Genomic DNA, 23,852 nt, shown 5'->3' with positions numbered 1-23,852 from the left:
TGTATCGAATTGCACTTTTTATTTTCTCTTTACATGTCTAGAAAATATATGACATAAGTATCTAAAACCCATACCCTTCTTTTTAACACTTCCATGGTGGCCTGCTTTGTAAGCTGCCCTTACATGTCAATCCTTCAGGTGAATTTGAGATCAGATACCTGTTTAGGACTCCTAAATGAGATCCCTTATGAAGTTTTAATTTGATAACCACTGGATGTTCACGATTTAAGAGTGGATAACGGTCAAAACAGAGGTAGCCATGTATACCACAACCTTCATTTTGTGTCCAAAGCATCTTGTTTTGTCAAAACCATGTCCATCATACAAAGGAACATAATGATAAATTAAGATCTCTGGATCCATGTTGGAAAGTTACAACATCTGTAAGAGGACAGATCAGTCCATTCAATTAAGATTCCTAGTTTAATTGTTACAATGTCAATGATGATGGTCATTCTCCCCCATTTTCAGAAATATCCTCTTTCACATCTATCACTTCGTCTTTAACATTGATGTCCATTTTATTATCTGCGCAGTCCTTTGTGTTTCCTGTGGCTTTGTTCTCCTCCTGATCACTACAATCCTCTGGATCACTGGGAGCATCAAACTCCTTCAAATCGCTAATCACAGATTCTGCCATTTTCCGACGTTCTCGCTCTTCTGCATGTTCTTTGACTGTGAAAGTGACAAAAAACACTCTGAGGAATGGATATTCTTTCAAAAAATTCTTTTTTATGCAACCTATAAAAATTATTTAATTTAACTAAAATTATTCTTAATACTATATTTTGATGACTGAAATCTATTGCTTATATGTAACCTAGCTACTGCATATACAAACTAGAAAACGTTTGTAAAACATTAATGACTCTTTGCACCTAAAGTTGGTAAATTGATGAAAATGATTCTGTTGAAAAAATACCAAAAGTGCACCTACATATAGCAACAGCGACCTTCGCAATGACTTCAAGACCCTGAATAACGAAGTCACTTAAGAATCTCATACTTGACCTTTGTATTAACTTTACTGAAAATCTGTTAAGATATATATTTGGTAGAGTATAGCTGTGACAAAGAATCGTAAGGCGACGGGGCCTGGAATAGGATGGATACAGGTAAAACTATTTCTCCCCATCACTACGGGGGAAGGAGGGGTATAGAAACAATTTTTTAACTGAGTCGTTTTTAAATAGTTACCTAGGTCCTCCAGCTCCAGTCCAAATAGACGGAGATAGTGAGTCCGCTCATGCTTGCCAACAAATGGCCGTGTAGATGTCTTTCCTTTCCATCCACACACAATTATATCACAGGCTGGTGCAGCATCACTGTAACAGATCAGAGGTCAACACTACAGCTACTACTTCATAATACTGTAAGTATGATCCCCATTTTAGTGCAATTTTATACAACTATATATGTATTTTATTGACCAGATCTTGGGTAAAGTGGTTACAGTGAAAGTGAATATTGTTCTTGATTTAAATAGGTTTAGATACTAACTCTTCTTTATTGAAAAGCTCATTTATTTTTAATTCATAGGAATTCATAATACCTGTTAGTTGGGCAGTACTTGAAGACAGAACTTCCTGGGCCTGAAATGGAAGAGGAGACCATATGGTAAAGGTAAAGACGGTCACAAACACAGAAAGTAAATGTAAGCCGAGATAGAAATATTATTTTGCTCCTCCTTTCAGTGTATATTATGTTTCTACTATACATATTTATCAGTTTCCTTTGTTAATGAAATATTAGTCTCATCCCCTGCAGCTTTGGGGTTAAAAAAAGAATAGACAGGCTGTTTACAGCTGCAAGTCCGCATGAGACAACTAATATTGCAGAATTATAGAGGTTTATTCCATGTTCTCGTCAGAGTACATTGTATAAGACCAAAATTAAAGTGAATTATGCAATCGTCACAACTGCTGTCATCTGGATGCAGTGCTAGCAATCAAGTAGCTCCAAATATGACATTTTTAATACACTATACCATACCCTTGCTGTGCTTTACTTACAGGTATATGTGTATGTGCTTATAGACTTGATATTCAACAAGGCAAAGTATGCTGGGTAATCAATAATCCCAACTGGCAACATTTAACCCTTTCACCACTGCAGACCTTAATGGACTCAACCAGATCAATGCATGTTAAAGTTTACTTAAGTTACATAGGGGTGAAAGGGTTAAATTAGATTGAAATGGTACTGTTTGTGTTCACTTTCATATCCATAGATAACTTCAAGTGTCTCCAGCATCTCTTATACAATTCTAAAATATGAAGTACATGCTGGAAGGTAAACAAATGACAACATTTAGCCATTGTACTTGTTGGTGAAATGATATAACAGCATGCTATAACCCACTCACTGATTTTGTTGAACTGCTCCTTTGCATCATCTGTGAAACGCTCAAAGTAAGGGTTGTCCTGTGACAACAACGTAAGCATGTCGTCACGTCCAAAGTGGAGCGTCCGTCCCATTATCATATTGTGTAAGGCTCCCAGGCCCTGTAATACATTCCATATAAAACAGTAAGGATAAAATCAGATATATTCAAAAGATAAGAATCAGGAAATAAATAAATTTGATTGAGCTTCACTTTTAGTAGTTAAATATAAATAAAATGTTGTTGTATGATTCTGACTTGGGGCTATTATGAACATGGACATATTGGGAGATAAGAAGGCTCTTTCATTAATGACAGGTGTAAGGGTTTAAAATAATTGTTGGAACATGTAAGTAGCTGTCAAGGCGAAACAAACTTATAATACAATACACCCTTTAATAATTCTGTTAGGAAACTTTTGGTTTGTTTGTGTTTTACGTCCTAACAACAGATATTTAAGGACGCGCCAGGTTTTGGTGGTGGAGGAAAGCCGCCAGGTTTTGGTGGTGGAGGAAAGCTTGAGTTCCCAGAGAAAAACCAATGACCTACTGCCCCACATATGTCTTGAACCTGTGACCCAGTTGTGGAGGGCTAGTGGTAGCAGAATGTCAGACACCTTAACCACTTGGCCACTGTGACCTTTGTTAGGAAACAAAAGGGGGAGGGGGGAGTTGGTTCAAGTTTGTAAATTGTGAAAATGATTACAGTGTTACTGGAGCAGGATGTCACCTCTACATATTATACCGAAAAACATATTATTCGTAAAAAAAACTTCCCTGAAGTCACATTTTACCTGCCTGTCTTATCACAATTTTAAATATTCCTTATGATTTACCTGCCTGTCTTATCACAATTTTAAATATTCCTTGTGAGCTAAATTATTAAAGGAGATATCACATGTCTCAAGCATTAAGAACAGCATCACAAGACTGAATGGGTGGGTAGAGTGGCGCAGTGGATAGCCCACTTGCCTTTCACCAAGGCGGCCAGGGTTTGATTCCCCAATCGGAAGTGAAAAGGTATGGGGTCACCCGCCCGACCATCTGGGTTTTCTCCAGGTACTCCGGTTTCCTCTCACAGTAGGACCCTCCCCCCTTTTACAAGACTGAATATTTCAATAATTTTAGACTGCAAACACTTGTGTTAATAGATGGTGATTGTATGTTTTGACAGTAAATGGAAATGTGAGAGGCCAACTTACCTCCTGGTTCAATCTGAAGTCACATTCTGGGACTATAGGAGATGGACTCCGCCCAAAAGCTTTTACACCTGTATTGACAAACTGTGAAAAAAACACTTATTTATAATCTGCACCTTACAACACTCAAAATATTTAATAATGGTATTTATTTTTCATTATTAGACTAACATTTTTAATATCTTGGATAACAATGTAGTTAGCATAAATTGAAATTCACACTGTTTATCATATAATACAAATATTTTCCACTGAGTTGTTTCAAAGATGATTGAGACAAAAGCAAACCTAACAACATTCAATAGAAAACAATTTCTTAGATTCAGTTACAAAAACAACTTATAATCATAATCATTACTATCTTACCTTAACTCTGCTGCAGTTCCTCTGAACCAGGTTACGTACAGGTTTAGAAACATAGTACAGTGAGCGAATCCTCCCGGAGTCTGTACGGTATAATATCTGGTCCGCTGTTAGCTTCTCAGACAAACTGTAGAACTCTCTACAAATTAGGTTTAGAAAATTTTAAATCAAGATTGAAATCAAACTGATTTTAACATGATAAAAAGCCATTCTGTAAAATTCTTACATATTTGAGATATTCATTTGAAGGAGGGAAAGTTGATAACCAATGTAAAAAGCTTGAGAAACATTCTCAGGTATATTCAAATAAAAGTGATGTGTGTTATTGTTCGATTTTCAAACTTTGATCCTTATTCTCAAAAATTTGTTTGAAGCACTTTAAAAATAGGTATTCCCAAAAGTAATTAAGTCCATATGATATTTCCTAAAAAAAAAGTAGTATTCAAAAGTGTTAATGAGGTGGAGAACTGAGTAATATGGTATCTATCAATAGGGTCCTGTATTAACTTTGACCTTGATAATGGTGAAGTTAACTCAAAACATAGCACTAGAGGGCGAAGTGTGATACCAACCTGATAGGTGTAAATAGCGGGTCTTCCTTCTCCAGGAACAGGAACGGATCTTCTTTATATCCCTGCATGCGTTTGTTATGTTTGCCATCAAACGCCCTTAGAAATGATCAACATCATGTTAAACAGAACAAACACGGTAAATGTTATACAGGATGTGTTATTTTGTTATGTTAGAGGTGACTTAATCACTGTAATATTTTACCATCACCTATTTTCACACCAGTACTCTAGGAGGGAACTACAAGACTAAACCATGCATGTCTGTTCATCATTTAACTGTCCATCTATCATTCCATCTCTACGTTCTGTCACACTATGCATGGGTATATCTTCTGTACCATATCTAATTTGGTACCTTTTAGAAGAGCAGAGTCTCACATACTAAAAGAAGGTCACTGTGACCTGTATATCAAACTTTGTCTTCTGTCATTGAAAGACTTTGCCTTTTCCACATTATAACTATAGATACTCCAATGGGCCTGCATTGCTCACCTGGTATAAAACTCACACTTGTAACCTTAAAAGTGATCTAAAATAAAGCTACAGGCAAAATATCAGTATTTATGATTAAAATTCGTTCAAAAGACCGTTATTTTTTTTTAAAACCCTGTGAATGAAAGTCGAACAAAGTCATTATGTTGAACACATTGTATAGCCTTTCATCTCAGGATGCAACTTGCAAAGTATAAACATCCTGGGACCCATGGTTATTCATAAGAGGTTGTTTAAAGATTTTAAACAAATTTGACCCCTGTGACCTTGAATATAAGTCAAAGTCATTCACTTTAACAAACATAGTAGTCCTTGATCCCAGCATATGCTACTAACTAAATATCAACATCCTGAGCCTTTTGGTTATTCAGAACAAGTTGTTGAAATATTTTAAACATATTTGCTCCTTGTGACCTTGAATATGATTCAAGGTCATACATTTAAACAAACTTGGTAGCCCTTGATCCTAGTATGCTACTGACTAAATATCATCACCCAGGGCATTTTGGTTATTCAGAAGAAGTTGTTTAAAGTTTTTAACATATTTGACCCCTGTGACCTTGAATATGGGTGAAGGTCATTTATTTGAACAAACTTTGTAGCCCTTTATCTCAGCATGCTACTGGCCAAATATCATTACCCTGGGCATTTTGGTTATTGAGAAGAAGTTGTTTAAAGTTTTTAACATATTTGACCCCTGTGACCTTGAAAATAGATGAAGGTCATTTATTTGAACAAACTTGGTAGCCCTTCATCCCAGTTTGCTTCTGGCCAAATATCATCACCCTAGGCCTTTCGGTTATTAAGAAGAAGTCGTTTAAGTAAAATATTGACGCCGGACGACGGATGCCGCACCACGGCATAAGCTCACTTGGCACTTTGTGCCAGGTGAGCTTAAAATGCACTAGCCCGACGCCCTGAGCTACCGGATTTTCAGCTTGGGCTAGTGAAATTTAGAGGCTTACTAGCCTGGGGCTAGTGACTTTTTTAGAATGTCAAGCAAACAAAAATGCTTCTGTTCTATTCTATCATCATCAGGGTACTCATTTTAAATTTTAAACCTGTGAATTCCAGGTAATTTCACTACAATTTCTATAAGAACACATGGAGCCATTCACACGGTATTGATGATGTAAGACGTTCTGTTGCCTTTCACATGTGTTATGTGTCGTAGTAGGCACTGCTAACAACTTAAATAGCATTGAAAGTCTATACTAACCAACAAATTGGCCCTCTTTGTTGCAAATCATTCTCTTTTATTTGACTTAAGCATGTGGGGTACAGAAATAAAGTTCATCTCTCCAAAAGTCGACAAGTCCACCAGGTTTGTTTATGATGCTTTATTTCTTATAATGAAATTGGAATCCTGACAGATTTTCAGGAAGTCAAAAAAAATTTTTTTTTTTTTTTTGTGGGGAGGGGGATCAAGTTTCAATTACTTTTAGCCATTTAGCTATTAAATAGTAATATAAAATTACTTTTATTTTTTTGAATGAAAACATATCCACCTGTGAATGAGATATAGATCATGTGATCATGTTGTAAGCTTGATCGATTTTGTATTTGTCGGGCTAGCAGAATTTTATTTTGGGCTAGTGGATTATTAGTGTCTACTAACCCTGGGCTAGTATCCTCAAAATTATTTTTTACACCCATGACAGGTCTTGTTTTTGGAAGTGTCACATACTAAAAGTAGGTCACAATGACTATCAATCTATATCACAGTAAAAGGCTTGTCTGGCATAAGACTTCTTTAATATGCCAAGTATGAGCACTAGATTTTGTAGACAGACACATGTCACCAGTGGTATACATGTATCACTGTCACCTACACCTTCCCTTTCGACCAATATTACAGTTTGTTGACAGCATACCTAACTAACATCTGTCTAGAACTCGTAGGACCACCAAAACTGCTGCATGCTTAAAATAGTAATTTTTGCCCTAGAACTCTTCATTTAGTAATATACTATTTTACAAGATTGGGCTTTCAAATATTCCATACTTCTATTCATTTTCAAGTGGCATTTATACTACCATGAACAGGGGGGGTACAGATTCAGCCTACTTATCATCTGGGTGTAGACTATCAGCTTTCCTCTTCTCTCCCTGTGTTCCTGTGCCAGGTGCTACATCTCCAGTGTCTGCTTTCTCTGTGTTGGGGACTGTGTCGTTGTCTGTGCCATCTCCAGTGTCCATATCTGTTTTCTGAGCTGAAGGTTCTGCACCGGTCTGTTCCATGCATATGTCTCCTCCTACAGACTCTGACTTACTGTCTGTACTGGAAGATTCTATTTATGAAAAAATACTCAATAGTTTATAATCAATTTAAATGGAAAGCTTCTGGTAGATCGTTTCACTTTTACCTGTATGTTTTGACTAATTACTGACCCTGATATTTTCATCTGTTGTTGTTGACTGATCACCTGCTGCTTTTGACCGATTGTTGACCCCTATTTTTTTACCTGTTGTTTTTTGACCTATTGTTGACCCCGATATTTTTACCTGTTGGTTTTTGACTGATTGCTGACCCTGATATTTTGACCTGTTGTTGGTGATGATTGGTTGGACATGATTTTTTTATCTCTTCATTTGACTGGTTAGTTGAACCTAGAGCTTTTTTTCTGATGGACTTGAATTATCAGTTGACACTGAAGTTTTTGTTTTTGCTTTGACTGACTGACTGACCTGTATCTTCACTTTATTGAATTGTTTGAACTTTGTGATTTACGTATTGCTTTGACCGAATGCTGGGTTAGCTCTGACCTTTATATCTGTCCAAGTTGAAGGCTTGGTTAAGTTGATTTGAATTGTATGCTTGTTGTTCAGGCAGCCAGGTAAACATGATGACTTTTCCTCTTAACTTGATAACTTCATAGTATCTAATTATAGAATAGGATGTTTGGTAGGACCTGTTTTCACCCATTGATCAAGTTGCTGGGTTAAACTTGCTTTTTATACCTTTAGATGTCAACTGACTGTAAAGCCCTTTTTTAATTATTTATTTTAATGAAACTAATGACTTTTCACCCTTTCAGGCTGTAACTCTTAGCAACTTGATGACATCACATGTATTCTTTATTGTTCTAGTCACATGACCTTTACTGTCATTGTACCATATTTGCAAACATGTATCTGTGCTCTGAAGACGGCCTCCCTTTGGCCAAAACATGTCGCATGTAGGATATAACTCAAACATTACATTTTGTACCGGATTCAGTGGTGTTGTTGCTCATCATTTCTATTTTCTTTTGCTCTGCTTTCCCTGATGAGCACTGTTGAATACCATTAAGGTATCCACCCCAGGATCCCCACTGCCACTATGGATCTGACTTCCTTGCAGGGACGTTGGGTCTCCACCCCCCTGTTGTTTTTAATAAAACTGTTTGGGATTTACACCAGGAATATTTACCTGTGTCCTTTGGTGGTGGCTGCCAGGGAAGGTGTGTCTTTTTCGTGAGGACCGCTATAAAGAATCCTCCAGTATCCTGGTGATGGGGAAGGACACGAACACTGAAAAGGATCAAACACACTGAGATATACTGGGACTGCTCAAGTCCATAGGAGTACAACATTTAAACCTGGAGAAAAATATTCTGCTATTGAAAATCATTGAACACCTATTAACAGCTTTGGTCACTTAAGGACGTGCCAGGTTTTGGTGCTTGAGGAAAGCCAATTTTCCTGGAGAAAAGCCACCGACCTATGACCTGTACCTGGCGACTGCCCCACGGAGGTCTCGAACCAGCGACCCAGTGGTGAAGGACTAGTGGTAGCAGAATGTCAGACGCCTTAACCACTTGGCCACCGCAGCCAAATACAAGTACCTCACAAATGTTCTGTGCATTTTACACAAAAGTCATGCATATTTTACTCTCTAGCTGAAAACTGTATTGAAAGTTGTTCTTGATTCCTTTTTATATGAAATGGATAAGATTATTAATAAGAAACATGAATGAAATGTATTGAAACACAGAGTTGTCTAACAAACTGTTCTCAGTACTATATAATGAATTATTTTATCACAGATATCATAAGCATAATAAAAAACCTCCAATTTTTTTCTGGATATAAGTACTTAAACCTTTATACCTTCAATAACAAAACAACTGTACAGTGTACCATTGATAGCATATTTGAAGTTTGATTTTAACAATCTTTACAGTTTTTCTACATATCCATGTATGTGAATTTTTATTTACCAGCGGTCCAGATGTAAGGCCTTGGCAACATCTGCAGGGGGACAGAAAAATGTAGGGTTCATGTTATTGACCTTGTCCTCCTTGGCAGCCTCATAAGTCTCGTACCACTGACCTTGATCCAAACCGCCAAAAAACAGCTGTCAACATAAAACATAGAGTGTAAAGTTAGTGAAGTGTTCGAAGGAGTAAAAATTTATTATTTGCTGCACACCAGGAAATTTTCCCCGCAGTTTAACTTTCACAATTTTTACTTAAAGGGTGAATTACCATTGCATCTAACATTAGTTGTCAACATACTTTACATGGCTATTCAATTATCAAGAGCAAAATGAACACTGCACAAAAATGAATCTACCAGTAAAGTGTCATAAGAACTTGCATTGCAATAATGGATGTACTTCTGAAAATATTAAAAAAAAAAAGATTGACAGCGGACGTACTTCAATCTAGATAATTCACTACCTCTAATATCTGTTAACTCTATGACCCCTTACCTTCCAGGACGTTAGACCACGGACATACTTCAGTCCAGGTAACTCACTGCTGACATCCACCATCTCCACACTACCTGTTTACCAGCATAACATCAAACAGAAATAATTTTACATTTGTATAATGAAATCTTACAGGACAAATGAACACAGGAAATCTTACATGACAAATGAAGATATTAAACATGTCAACGAAAATGACAAAATTTTCTGTTTCCCAATTCAAACATACCTGTAAACCTTAGAAACACAAACCAAATCCAGACAGGTTTTCTCCAATAAAAGTAAACCAACCTACCTTTACATTGGTCCAGCATTGCGGCTATGACAGCCTCATCCTCCACTGGGTTAAAGGAACATGTGGAATATACAAGTCGCCCACCCACTTCTAACAACTCTAGGCCTCGCCGCAGGATCTTTGTCTGTTGTCTGTGGCCAAAATAACACCAAGAATTACCTCTAGTGGTCGACTGATTAATCACCTTAGCTAAGTTTTGGTTGGTAAGGCCAACTTTCAAATAAATTCATCTTGTCAGGTATTTATTTTGAGTCACTTCTCGAGGGAAAATTCTGTATAAGCATCAATGGTTTTTCTCTGTAAATAGGAGTATATTTGCAAGGCTTTCTGAATGTCAGACAGGCATGAGTACAGTAGATATTGACTTAACATCAAACTGAGGAAGGATTGAAGTCTCGTGTTATGACAACCATCTCAAATATTCTTCTTATGAAGAAGACAAATAGAATCTTTCAGCCCTTTGGAGTGAGATTGGGGAATCTCAACCCTAGGGGAAAAAATCTAAAGTTGTCAAACACAAGGCTTTGCCGAGTGTTTGGTAACTCAAGAACCTTTTCCCGTGGGTTGGGATTCCAAATCTCACCTCAAGGAGGTGAATGATTCTTTTTCAGTTTATACCCTGTTCACCCTATCCTATAAATAACGCAATGTTAATCACAGGCTAAAAGTGTTGTGGACGTGACGCTGATGTACTGTTGATGTGATGTCATTGTATTGTGATGTGACGTCATACAATTATCATTAATAGGGGCAATCCCCTCAACCCTAGAGTGAAACAAGGATATCTCGCACCAGGAAAAGTGTGGATTCACCTATCCAGGGTAAAAGAATAATAGAATCTCTCACCCCCTTGGGGGTGAGATTGAGGAATCCCAACTTGAGGGGGAAGATTCTTAAGTTATACGAGGCTTTGCTGAGTGTTTGGCACCCTTAAGAATTTTTCCACGAGGATTGGGATTCCCAATCTCACCTCCAGGGAGTGAATGATTCTTATTCTCTTGCCCTAATCACCCATTGTGTATCATATAAATAATGTTATGTTATCGTTACAGACTAAATTCAGGGCTGACGTGACATTGATGGATTGTTGACGTGATGTTATACCATTGTTATGAATAGGTGAAACACCCCGTCTCAACCCTAGGGTGAGACAAGGAAATCTTGCACCAGGAAAAGTGTGGATTCACCTGTCCAGGGTAAGAGAAAATGCTTTCCTATCCTTGATTCAGGGAAGGCAAATCTAACTTTCATTAACTAAATTAAATCGTCATGGAACAGGTGTACTCTTAGTTCACAACCCTAATTGATAACTAGTTGATCACGAATAGATAAAGAGGAATTTGTGATCGACCAAGACATATCGACCGATTCCCCTATATTTCTTTACCTGTGAAGGTTCATCGCCTGATTCATACTCCATTTTTCCCAGATGTCAAAGTTCTTCCTCATAGTACCGTCTCCACTAGTAAAGACAAAAATATTCCATTCCTGGCAAAATGAAAATAGAAAATAAATGCCCTCAACCATAAGAAAGAAGGAATGTTTCTTAAAGCCATATTACAACAACAATTAATAATTTGTAACAACATATAACAAGTCCTGTTGTAACTGGCATGGGTCATTATCTAATTTAAATATTGATAGAGGAAGAAACTGAAATATCAATACGACAATGTACTGAAATACCAACATGACAATGTCAACTGGATCAAATATCGTGTTAACTGTTGTCAAATCAAATCCATATGTTATGATCCTTTGTATAATTGCCTCTCCTCACCTGCATGGCACATCACAGAGGACTCGGTCGAACATCACAAAGTCATGGGCACCATCCTGTAAAGTAATACTGTAAGCTTTAAGGCCTCTCTCAGCAATGATTGTTATACTAATGGGTGAACTCACGAGGATTAAAAAACGTGAAAGACCGTTCCAGAAAGAAAGGGGAGCAGACAGGACAGCACAGGGAGGCAGGAAACACTTGTTCTGTACCCCCACCGTGGCCATTATTGTTTCAGGGTCAACTATATAAATTCTATGTTTAACTAAGACCCGACACTCATATAATTTAAACTATAAGTACATTTCTGCTGCTAGCCTTAACCCGCTCCAATATATCTATAAAGATCTTTAGAATATCTTTACTGCAATTTTGAAATATCCTCTTGGTTTGGAGGTTCATGATCTTCAAAACAACATTAAATCATTCACCCCTGAAATTTTATAATGAACTATTCCAACCTTTGAATTGGAAGAGTTCAAATGTGTCTTTAGGGTGAATGAGTTACAACCTACATATCTCCTCAAGCTTAACATAAATCATCAACACTAGCTTGAAGGTTAAGAGACTCATGATAAGCAAAGCTGTATCATATATGACATCGCCATTCATGTCAAAGTTATACAAACATTGATACACTTCAGTTTGAAACGAAGCTAAAGACGTACCCCACATCTGAGTTTTGGCAGACTGGTGGCATCGTGGTTCATAATGGCACAGCATGGACTCTGTAAACGTTTTACCTGGTGGACCATCAGATAGCAGCGCTTGTTATCTACATCATTAGCAATTACAAACCCCTCTGAAATTAATGATAATTTTTTTTTTAAACATGTCAAAACCTAAATTTGCATACACTGGAGTGTTGTATCGAAAACAATAAATACATTCATATATTCATTAAATCATTTATCATTAACAAATAATTAGCCTGTCTAATCTGACCTCTGAGTATTTTAACATCCTGTCTGTATGAAGCATAATGTCAATCCATATCTTATCAAAACTACCAAGTAAGACCTATGTATGTTTTCTAATATTCTCTCTAATCTGACCAATATGTTATGTCTCACAAGATGTTATATTATCTAACATAGGTTTTAGATTAAATAACCAATTAGAGTTATAACTGTATATGTTTATATTTTAGAATGGTTTGTGCTTTATTATGAATGTGCCAATTAAGTTCTGGTATAGTGTTGTTTAGGGTGCGCCAATTCATCAATGCATTAACCCTTTCACCACTGTAGACCTTAATGAACCTATCCAGATAAATGTATGTTATAGTTTACTAAAGTTTCCTAGGGTTGAAAGGGTTAATCTATATAAATTTGGATACTGAACTTAAATTTGAGTGTGAAAAAAGAACCAAGAATTTCTTTCCATACTGAAAAACATTTGAAATCAAGTTGAGGTAGGAATGTCACAAGCACTTACCTGGTTCTTCAGTCGTGTCACCGGAGTGAAGGTATTCAATCAGCTGTGAAGTCTTTGAGCCGGGAGCTGCACACATGTCCAAAACCTACATATACAAGGAAATTATCACCAACTTGCTCACTTCTCATTTATCTCTAATGCATTCAATACAAACATGACAGATTGAATTATAACGGCAGACTTACACATACTGTCTAACGGCAGACTTACACAATGACATACTGTCTAACGGCAGACTCGCACATACTGTCTAACAGCAGACTTACACATACTGTCTAAAGGCAGACTTACACATACTGTCTAACGGCAGACTTACACAAACTGTCTAACAGCAGACTTACACATCCTGTCTAATGGCAGGCTTACACATACTGTCTAACAGCAGACTTACACATCCTGTCTAACGGCAGACTTACACATACTGTCTGACGGCAGACTTACACAATGACATACTGTCTAACGGCAGACTCCCACATACTGTCTAACAGCAGACTTATACATACTGTCTAACAGCAGACTTACCCATACTGTCTAATGGCAGACTTACACATACTGTCTAACGTCAAACTTACACATACTGTCTAACGGCAGACTTACTCATACTGTCTAACGGCAGACTTACACATGCTGTCTAACGGCAGACTTACACAATGACATACTGTCTAACGGCAGCCTCGCACATACTGTCTAACAGCAGACTTACAGATACTGTCTAATGGCATACTTACACATACTGTCTAACAGCAGACTTATACATACTGTCTAACAGCAGACTTACACCTACTGTCTAATGACAGACTTACACATACTGTCTAACGGCAGACTTACTCATACTGTCTAACGGCAGACTTACACATATTGTATAACGGCAGACTTACACAAACTGTCTAACGGCAGACTTGCACATACTGTCTAACGGCAGACTTACTCATACTGTCTAACGGCAGACTTACACATGCTGTCTAACGGCAGACTTACACATATTGTCTAACGGCAGACTTACACAAACTGTCTAACGGCAGACTTAAAAATACTGTCTAACAGCAGACTTACACATCCTGTCTAATGGCAGGCTTACACATACTGTCTAACAGCAGACTTACACATACTGCCTAACGGCAGACTGAAACATACAGTCTAACGGCAGACTTAAACATACAGTCTAACGGCAACCTTACACATACTGTCTAAAGGCAGACTTACACATACTGTCTAAAGGCAGACTTACACATACTGTCTAACAGCAGACTTACACATACTGTCTAACGGCAGACTTACACATACTGTCTAAAGGCGGACTTACACATACTGTCTAACAGCAGACTTACACATACTGTCTAACGTCAGACTTACACATACTGTCTAACGGCAGACTTACACAAATGTTTCTGGTATTAACAAACAGGTTAAATTAAAACACAAGGATTGTACACTGCTTGATCAACCTCATAGGGTTATGAATTGAGCTTGTCATGAGACAAATTCAACATAAATTTCAGTTATTCCCACCCCCCTCCCCCCGGAAACTAATTTAAATCATCACCTAATCACTTAATGAAATCTACAAAAGCAAGATCCAATCCTTAATTGAAATGTATAGATACTGTCATAATGGAAATATTTATATGATCATTTATGAAGTCCAATAAACTTCCTCATCTTCCTACATGCCAACATGATGACAATGTTTGTTTTTAATGTCAATGTAAAAACAAAATACCTTATGATGTGGCTTGATGTCCATTACCAATGGCGGGATCATAGACACAGCTTCCTGGCGACTAATATTTCCCTATAAACAGAAATAATATGATTAATATTACTTAAAACTTTTGAAATTTCCATGGGGGAAATTACGTGTGCTAGGAATTAAGAGCATAAATAAAATGTGCAACACTTTTAAATGGCATCTTTGAATTGGTCTTTTCAGATGATATCATCAGATCTTTGAAAATAGAAATAGTTCAGCAAATTCACTGATTGAAAATGCTCAATTTTAGGGTCAAAAATCACAGTCTCCCTCCAAAATAGGGAGGGTTGGCAGGTATGTACATGTATCTGGTAATCAATTCTGCCCATTAAGCTTATTCCCTACATTTCAATTCTAACAATTTCTGCAAGACACAACTCTATGACTACTTTTACTTCTAAATTTATCGAAAACAACACCAGACATGAGTTGGTGGTGGGAATTTCACCATCCACACTAATGAGTAGAAGTATTACGTCATATTACAGTACACGAGATAACTTCACAGGTTTTAGAGGCTTACTCTCCAGCATAAACCATATCATGAAAACCTTATGAGCTTAACAACAATTTAAGGGAGAGAATGTTATCTCTCGGTGTTGCATCTCCAACAAAATAGAGTTCCAATTTCTTCAGCACTTCCTGATCCAGAGTTGCCTACCCATATATTACTGCAGAGGGTTGTATACAGAAGAATAAGTCTGTTATGGATTTCCTTTTTTATATTTGAGTATAAGATCCTTGCACTACTTTATTATAAAGCAGAGAGCTTGTCCTTATCCACAGCACTTCCCAACATGATGGTATGCTTTTAATATATTTGTGCACCATTAATGGGAATAATTGTACAATGTTTAACCTTCCTAAGAGACACGTAATGGATAATTACTTTTGTATGAATAAAAGAAACTCAAATAACATAAATTTAAAAGGGAAATTTATCTTCAAAATAATTTTAAAAGACATATATAAACTACATTAAAATATTGCAACCTACAACATCAATATTGTATTAAATTGTTTTGTAATACAATAATATCACCACAGTAATATCTGCCCAGACAAATCCCCATAAAACTAAGAACTGTACATAACATTTTAGTGAGATCCCTAACCACTTTGCAAACTACATCAAAGTTATTCCAAAACTTACACTTTCTGTCTCAAACACCAGAAATTTTTTCAGTTTCTCCAGCCGAGGAACATGCCTGACCTCCTTCTTGGAAAGGTTAATCTGCCAGCCCAGCTCATCTGGGTACCTAGACATGACAAAGAGACGTGTCACATACACCTTAACATAGAAACAACAGATATATATACATTATGTAATATGGGTCAAAGAAGTAATTCCAACAGTGTGGACAAGTTAGGTTGTCAAACTTTCGGAGCGATACGCTCCTTTATCAAGACACAGTGAAACAGAACAGTTACATGTACATATACATCATATTACAAGAAGATAGAACTGATATACTATAATTGAAAATATAGCTATTATATAAAAAAAACAATAGTCCCCTTGGCTAAAGACAGCCGAAGGCAGCAATTAAGCTGAGAACATCGCGGACAAGGAACGCTGATGTAGAGGACCTATTCTTGGGCAAGATGCACTATCACATAAAGTGAGTCAACGAGAGATAAGCACCAGAAAGAAGGGACGAGATATCAAAACCGTGGAACATGTGCATGTGGGAATCTGGCCTGGTAAATGTGAAAAATCTCAATTTCCTCGGAATGCCCTCATTAGTCGCCTCTCTTTCTGCAGTGGATATCACAGTCAAAGCAGGGGGTCCACACTTAGTCGCCTCTTTCGGTTTGAAGGAATAATGCTTGCAGGAATAATGCATGTAAGTATCAAATAAGTGAGTGCAGGAGGAATAAGAAGATGAAATGGCTAAGACACTGTATAAATCTACAAAATTAATCTGACAACGGCTGTAGGTCACACACGCTGACATGCAGCAGCTGGCAGGCAAGATAGCAGACCAACTGTGAACTAATATAACGATAGACGGTTGCCATCCGCTCGTTTTCCTTCCAGGGGGCATTTGACCTAATGGTGCATTACTGCACAGTTGGCCCGCTCTCTCGCCTGCCTGCTGCTTCATGTCAGTGTGTGTGACCTACAGCCATTGTCAGATTAATTTTGTAGATTTATACAGTATCTTAGTCATTTCATCTACTTATTCCTCCTACTCTCACTTATTTGATAATTACATGCAAGCATTATTCCTTCAAACAGAAAGAGGCGACTAAGTGTGGACCCCCTGCTGTGACTGTGATATCCACTGCAGAATTGAGAGGCGACCAATGAGGGCATTCCGACGAAATTGAGATTTTTCACATTTACCGGGCCAGATTCCCACATGCACATGTTCCACGGTTTTTAAAACTCGTCCCTTCTTTCTGGTGCTTATCTCTCGTTGACTCACTTTATGTGATAGTGCATCTTGCGCAAGAATAGGTCCTCTACATCAGCGTTCCTTGTTCGTGATGTTCTCAGCTTAATTGCTGTCTTTAGCCGAGGGGACTAATGGTTTTTTTTATATAATAGCTATATTTTCAATTATAGTACATCAGTTCTATCTTCTTGTAATATGATGTATATGTACATGTAACTGTTCTGTTTCACTGTGTCTTGATAAAGGAGCGGATCTCTCCGAAAATTTGACAACCTAACTTGTCCACACTGTTGGAATTACTTCTTTGACCCATTTACTATTTTAAGTAATTCGTATCCTACGGACATACCTCCATTAGGATCAAGTGTTAATATGGGATTTTACCGTCTATATTACTTCTTTGATCCATACATTATGTAATAGATACAAAACAACTTTTTATCCAATACCAGTAGATTCATGTTAACGTTTTGAAAATAATCCTCCATTCTTGTTTTATTTGACATAAAAAAAAATCAAATTTGTTGCACTTTGTTCTTTTGAAGCATGGTTATTGAGCTTTTAAGGAGAAAAGCACTTTGATATCCATACCAAAATAAAGGTTAATGGTACATGCAAGTTAAGCAAACAATACAAAAACACAAAAAATCAAAAACTTGAACTTCATAATGACGATAAATCTTACTTATTTCCTTGTTAAAACATTAAAACAAGACATATAATCTTTTAATAACAGCTGTTGTTATTGAGCAGAAGACACTGACATACCATGTGAGATTCTTGGGCACCACAGGGTCACGCTCCTCAAGCTCATCCTCAGTAAATTTCATTAAGTCATTCAGGTACTGTCCTTTCACTATTTTCATCAATTCCTTAGATTGTCTGAAAAACAGCACAATGAAATATTGAGAATATATTTATATTTGCATCATAACTGTTTAGTCACAACACCAGTTTTTATTATCAAAGCCACATTCATTTGTGTCCGGATAATGTTTTTGTTAACCACACAGGAAAAACAAGGCTGCACTACATAGGTAGTGTACATATTAATTGTATACATGTATCCTTGTGGTACATAAAAAACTATCAGGTGACATGTTGTACAATCATGTCCAATTAACTAAATGGCATATTTTCTGCCTATGGCACAGGGGCATGGATCGCTTTACTTGTAATATCAAAAAATAGGGGTCTCCTATACTAATATATTTATTAGTATAGGAGACCCCTATTTTTTGATATTACAAGTAAAGCGATCCATGCCCCTGTGCCCTATGGTATGTTTTCTCCTGTCATGCTGATTTCACATCTTACACCTGATGCCACTTAGTTGGAATGTTTGTTGGGGAGTTTAGTAGGTACCTAATACATGTATTAGTAAATCAAACATTGGATGAACAACCTTTTGAATACATATCCAAGTTTTTCCTATGCAAGCACCAGGTAACAAATTGTGATGTTGAATTAACAACATCAGACAAACATCAGAGATTCTTCAAATTTAAATTTAAATTTAAAATTACAATAGTATCATTAACCGAAAATCTATCATTTTACTAATTATGGCAAGGAGCAGAACATTTCGTGATTTCAGAGAATATTTTCTATTCATCCAAATTTACTCACCCTTTGAAGCCAGTGATTCTAAATGTTACAGGTAACGGTTCCCGGAGGGTCTTAAGGAATTGATCCCACTCCCCCTCTGGTACGATTCCGACACCCTGTAGCAAAGGTCAAACATCAGTATACAGCAACTGCATTCAGCCAGATAACAAAATGTTTTACTTTCAAAATTTTTGTCTGTCAAACTACAGTGTTCAATATTTATGGTAGATAATTTCATGATAATAATATACAACAATATACAACATTTGATATAGTGCCCTATCTAGCTAACATAAACCACTCTAAAGCGCTTTACAGTGCATAGATATACATTAATCAATACAATGTTTGAGGAATTCGCAGGAGCTGCCTTATCTGACAGGCACTAACTAATAGTCCTATGCCACCTGACTAATATCTCCCTATGAGTGTATGCCTGCGTGAGTGCTGGAGATGTATTGTGTGCTGTTTGTAGTGGGACCTTGCTTCCAACGGCAACTTTTATAGTGCCGACCCCACTTAAATGCTACAGCATGTGCACAGATACCACAACATCCACCCCAGACCTGCGTGGAAGGCCGAAGTGTTAACCACTCGACCAATCCGCCCAAATAAAATAACTATCATGTAGTTACGGTACATATTATGTAACCCTATCAACACTAGCTTAGATAAGACCAGATAAGGCCAAATAAAAAAATAGTTTGTGCTTCCGCTAACTCTATATACATGTACCTACCCTGGGATCAATCTAGACTTGATTCACTACCGTTTATGGCTAGTTTCCACTACTGAAGAAAACCCCAAGGTTCTTTGAAATTCCCCCTATGTGCTTTAAAATTCCCCTATTTTAACAAGAAAATAGCATTTTTTCTTCAAAATATTTCCCCTTATATGTTTTCTTTAAAGTTTAACAGTTAAAATGCATAATACTGCATACAATATATATATACATTTTCTTCGCATAATTTAAACAAACATTCTACAATTTTAAGCTTAAAATGGTTTATAAATTGAAATATACTCCACACATGCAAGTCGGAAAAAACATTTATCTTTTACCTTCATAACGCTAGAGCCTTGTGTCAAATTAAATTTCCCCCTAATCTGAAAAAGGATAGATTTGAATTCCCCTTAAAGCTAGATTGATCCCTGCTACCCTAGATTTTTGTTCCCGACTGCCCTACCCTAAAGTTTCAATTAGCATTTAGTGACATGCACTGTTTAAGTCAGAACTGGTACCCCAACTGCTCTATCTATAAGCATAGTAACAAAAAAAAATGCCTACCTGCATACCCTATTTTTTCTGAGGATGATATCGGAAACGCAAGTATTTTTTGTTTGCCTTATGGTTCACAACAGCAAGCTGACAGGAAGATGAATGTCAGGACTACCGTACATTATAGCATTAATTGACAGTCCAATAATACATGACTGCAAATTGTTTTTTACCCAAGCAAACTTCTTTAACATATAAAATAAGAAAACTTGAAATAAAATGATCTTACACTGTCTGTGTGTTGATTAAATAGCACGAGAACATGCAGTACTTACTGAATAAAAAATTTCAAACAGTTCATTCCTGCGGACAGACAGTTCCCAACTGCCTCGACCTTGTTTTTTGGGCTGGAAAAAAGAAGAAGAAAAAAATGGGAAAATATTAAACACGCCAATATATACATATGCTTATTAAACAGCATGGACAAAAATATGGCTTCAATGTGTATGATTAAATATAATTCAATTCAGATTTCTTGCTGCACTTCTTTCCATTTAAAGTAGTACAGAGAAACAAAATGCAAGGAGATATCAAATTTTAGTTATAGGATATATGATTAAATATTATATTGTAAACTTCTTTGTACACTAACCTTAACCATTGTACAGCGTTATATGTGTGGTAGTATAATCTATATGTTAAACCAGTCTTTGTAGTGTATGTTATAGTCAAGTGACATTGAAAATATAGTGTTTTGTAGAAAATATGGGGCATATATATAGTACCGAAATACCCAGCATGATCGATGTTGTCATTATCATCTTTACCTATTGATTAGTGTTTTATATATGTGACATTTACCTGTAATGCATACAGCAGATGACCAGCGTTAGCTATAACTAATAAGACCTTTACAATAATAAGCTGTGCTGTATCAATACATCAGAAATAGTTCTTTTGAGTCATTATTAAAAGAACTGACAAAAAGTCACATTGAAGTTTATATCAATATGTTGATCATGAAAAATGTCAAAATTGTCCACCTGAGCATCTGTATGCCATTGTATAGGTCATAGGAGTGACTTATCAACAAGCCGTACTGATCCAGAGCAAAAACAGAAAATAACATTGCTGTTTAGAAAATTTCTGTACCGCCACTTTTTGTTAATCAGACTCTCTAACTACATTTAAAATGGCGCTCACTCAGGTTGGAAAATTTGAACGATTGAAATTACAGGACTCTTCTGACATAATTAATATTTAGCAGCTGTTGGTGATAATAAGAGTAGATTTGGATGAATGAATAATACATTTATGTATATATGTGAGGTACTATGTATGTGTTATGCCATAGCAGATTTTTGTTGTCAGTACCTCAAAACTCTCCGATACAAAACGATGTCAGAGAATTCCACGTTTTCATATAGAAGTGCGCTCTGACCCCTACCAAATATATGTCTGTCAGAATGTCTAAGTCTGATGTCAGGGCCAGAGGTAACTTGATGCTATGCTACTGAGAGTGAATCATTGATTTGAAGAACTGGACTGTAGTTATCATTTTCTTGAGTTGACTGTACATGTATTTCCCTGTGGCCAACAAATTCACTTGCTCCCTTGTGATGTGTCAAGTAGCATGATCTGACATGTCATCTCTTTGTTCAAGTTTGTTGTACTCCTATAACATAAGAGTACACTGGTCTGCCTTGTTTCTATCGGATATGATTTTGCCGTTACGCTGCACCTGTCAAAAGTATATCTCGCATTGTAAACCTCTTGCACTCGATTGGTATTTTCAGTCAACATTTTAAAGAGACTTTTCCTATTTTTACCAGAAAAATCACATAAAACACAGCTCAATACTATAAAGTTGTACAAGATAATTAGGATATTATGATACCTGGGCTGTCATAATACGTTTTAACAGATAAACTGATAGCAGTGGTGGATCCACAGTTTTTTGGGGGGCTTCATGAAGAACCCTCCACCTTATCTATCTTGTATACTGTTCACAATCCTCTGGGAATTATTCCGAACAGGTGCAACTGTACATGCGTGGCAGCAGGTGAAGTGGGTATAGGTGTATGCACAGTCAGGTTTGTGTATATACAGTGCAGTGTGTGTATTTACAGTGCGGTTAAAAATTTAAAGTGTCTTATACATGTACTCGCGATTCATTTAACCGGGCCTTGAACAGGTCCAAGGGGGTCGTCTGAATGATGTGTAATGGCACCATATTCCACGCTGTGATGGTCCTGGGGAAAAACGAGTACATGTATGTGTTGGTCCTAGTGTGTGGTCTTTGGAATCCCCGACTGTTGTGAGTGCGTGTTCTTCCTTGTTGTGGTATTAAGTACAGGTCTGGTGGAATAGCTACTATGTGGTTGACGATTTTGTACATGAAGATGATCCTGGCTGTTTCCCTACGATTTTCTAGTGTTTTCCAGTTAAGATTGTTCAAAAGTTCTGTTACAGTGCCTGGTGTTTTAGTGTAGTTTCCAGTGACATAGCGCGCGCCTTGGCGTTGAACCATCTCCAGCTTATCTTTGTCCTTGGTGGTATACGGATCCCAAACTGTGGAGCAGTACTCGACTTTTGAGAATTTTCATTTAAAATCATGTATTTTCACCATTTTCTTCAATGTTTCCCCACATGGACACCCCCCTGGAAATTTGGAAACCCACCTAGAAAGGTCTCTGTGATAGCTATAAAGTGGTCAAGCTTATTTCTACATCTTGTATATATCCAGATATCGGCAGACGGTATACTGATATGTTTATGGGATTTTATACACTGTGTAGTTAAACATTGGACCGAATACGTCAAATTTCAGCATTTCACGAAATTTACATAAATAATCTATGAGTGTAGGCTTCGGGACTCGCATGAAGATCGGTCAATGCATTTTCCAATCACGGTGTTTGAAAAGATACACGTGTTTACTTTACAGGAACGTTGCAGATGAAATTCACATAAATGGAAAATATGAATTAAATGTCTGTGTAAAAATCGTATGTACCTGATATTTCCTCCGGCCTCCACGTTTGTTTCGAGGCATCGCTGTTGACAATCGGCGCGAAGCAGATAATATTAATGACGAAACCTGAAGCAACTTTGCAAAACAAACCAGCATGGAAAAAACGGAAGTTTAAAAACTATACCAGCGCACCCTGGTGGTAGGCCACTTTCGTTTCAACAATTTGGTGACCCTAATGAATGCCCATGGAGGTTTTTGAGCGCCTATGATTCGTTAGAAATTTTTTTTCTTTTGATCTCCCTAACATAACTAGCATACATGCAAAATGTTAAGTCGATCAGTACTAGTGCTGTTGGTATACTTAGAAGAGTGCAAAGAACGGAAATACATCGATACATGACTTTGCACTATAATATGCAATGCAAGGGAAACAACTCGTATTGAAAAATAACAGGATTAAGGCACGGTTCTACAAAAGAGCCATTTTCATATTATTCATGATCAACTTTTATCATATGTTTAATGTTAAATATTTACACCAGCTCTAGTCAAATTAACATGTATTTAATACTTCACGTAAACATATATAATAGGTAATCAAATTGATTTCGTTTTAATAGTTTGATATAATCATTTACAGCCGAGCAATTTTGATTGCCGTCACTTTGAAGATTTTGAAAATA

At 36.9% G+C, this 23,852-nt stretch overlaps 1 protein-coding gene across 1 annotated transcript; it reads right to left on the bottom strand.

Moving 5' to 3' along the window:
• Positions 1-23,355, bottom strand: LOC110446873 (tRNA (cytosine(34)-C(5))-methyltransferase-like). The gene is made up of 22 exons (XM_021492219.1): positions 23,212-23,355; positions 20,531-20,602; positions 18,998-19,092; positions 18,137-18,250; positions 16,120-16,225; positions 14,937-15,008; positions 13,217-13,301; positions 12,448-12,581; positions 11,780-11,835; positions 11,387-11,461; positions 10,000-10,130; positions 9,705-9,778; positions 9,211-9,347; positions 8,421-8,521; positions 7,077-7,299; positions 4,517-4,612; positions 3,948-4,083; positions 3,585-3,665; positions 2,366-2,504; positions 1,553-1,592; positions 1,198-1,325; positions 1-675 (listed from the first exon to the last, which is right to left on the bottom strand). Exons 1-22 carry the CDS (start codon positions 23,323-23,325, stop codon positions 452-454), a joined length of 2,433 nt encoding a protein of 810 aa, XP_021347894.1. The 5' UTR covers positions 23,326-23,355; the 3' UTR covers positions 1-451.
• Between the last annotated feature and the right edge of the window lie 497 nt (positions 23,356-23,852).

The sequence above is a fragment of the Mizuhopecten yessoensis genome, unplaced genomic scaffold (assembly GCF_002113885.1).
Source record: "Mizuhopecten yessoensis strain PY_sf001 unplaced genomic scaffold, ASM211388v2 scaffold371, whole genome shotgun sequence".
Classification (NCBI taxonomy): Eukaryota; Metazoa; Mollusca; class Bivalvia; order Pectinida; family Pectinidae; genus Mizuhopecten; species Mizuhopecten yessoensis.
This window is presented reverse-complemented; position numbering and strand designations above follow the sequence as displayed.

Coding starts and splice junctions, on each gene's coding strand:
- LOC110446873 (XM_021492219.1), bottom strand. CDS start 23,325: ATGCTGGTTTGTTTTGCAAAGTTGCTTCAGGTTTCGTCATTAATATTA. Junction 15,009..16,119: donor TGGTGTTTGAGACAGAAAGT/GTAAGTTTTGGA, acceptor TTCTGTTTATAG/GGAAATATTAGTCGCCAGGA. Junction 3,666..3,947: donor GGAACTGCAGCAGAGTTAAG/GTAAGATAGTAA, acceptor TTTTTTTCACAG/TTTGTCAATACAGGTGTAAA.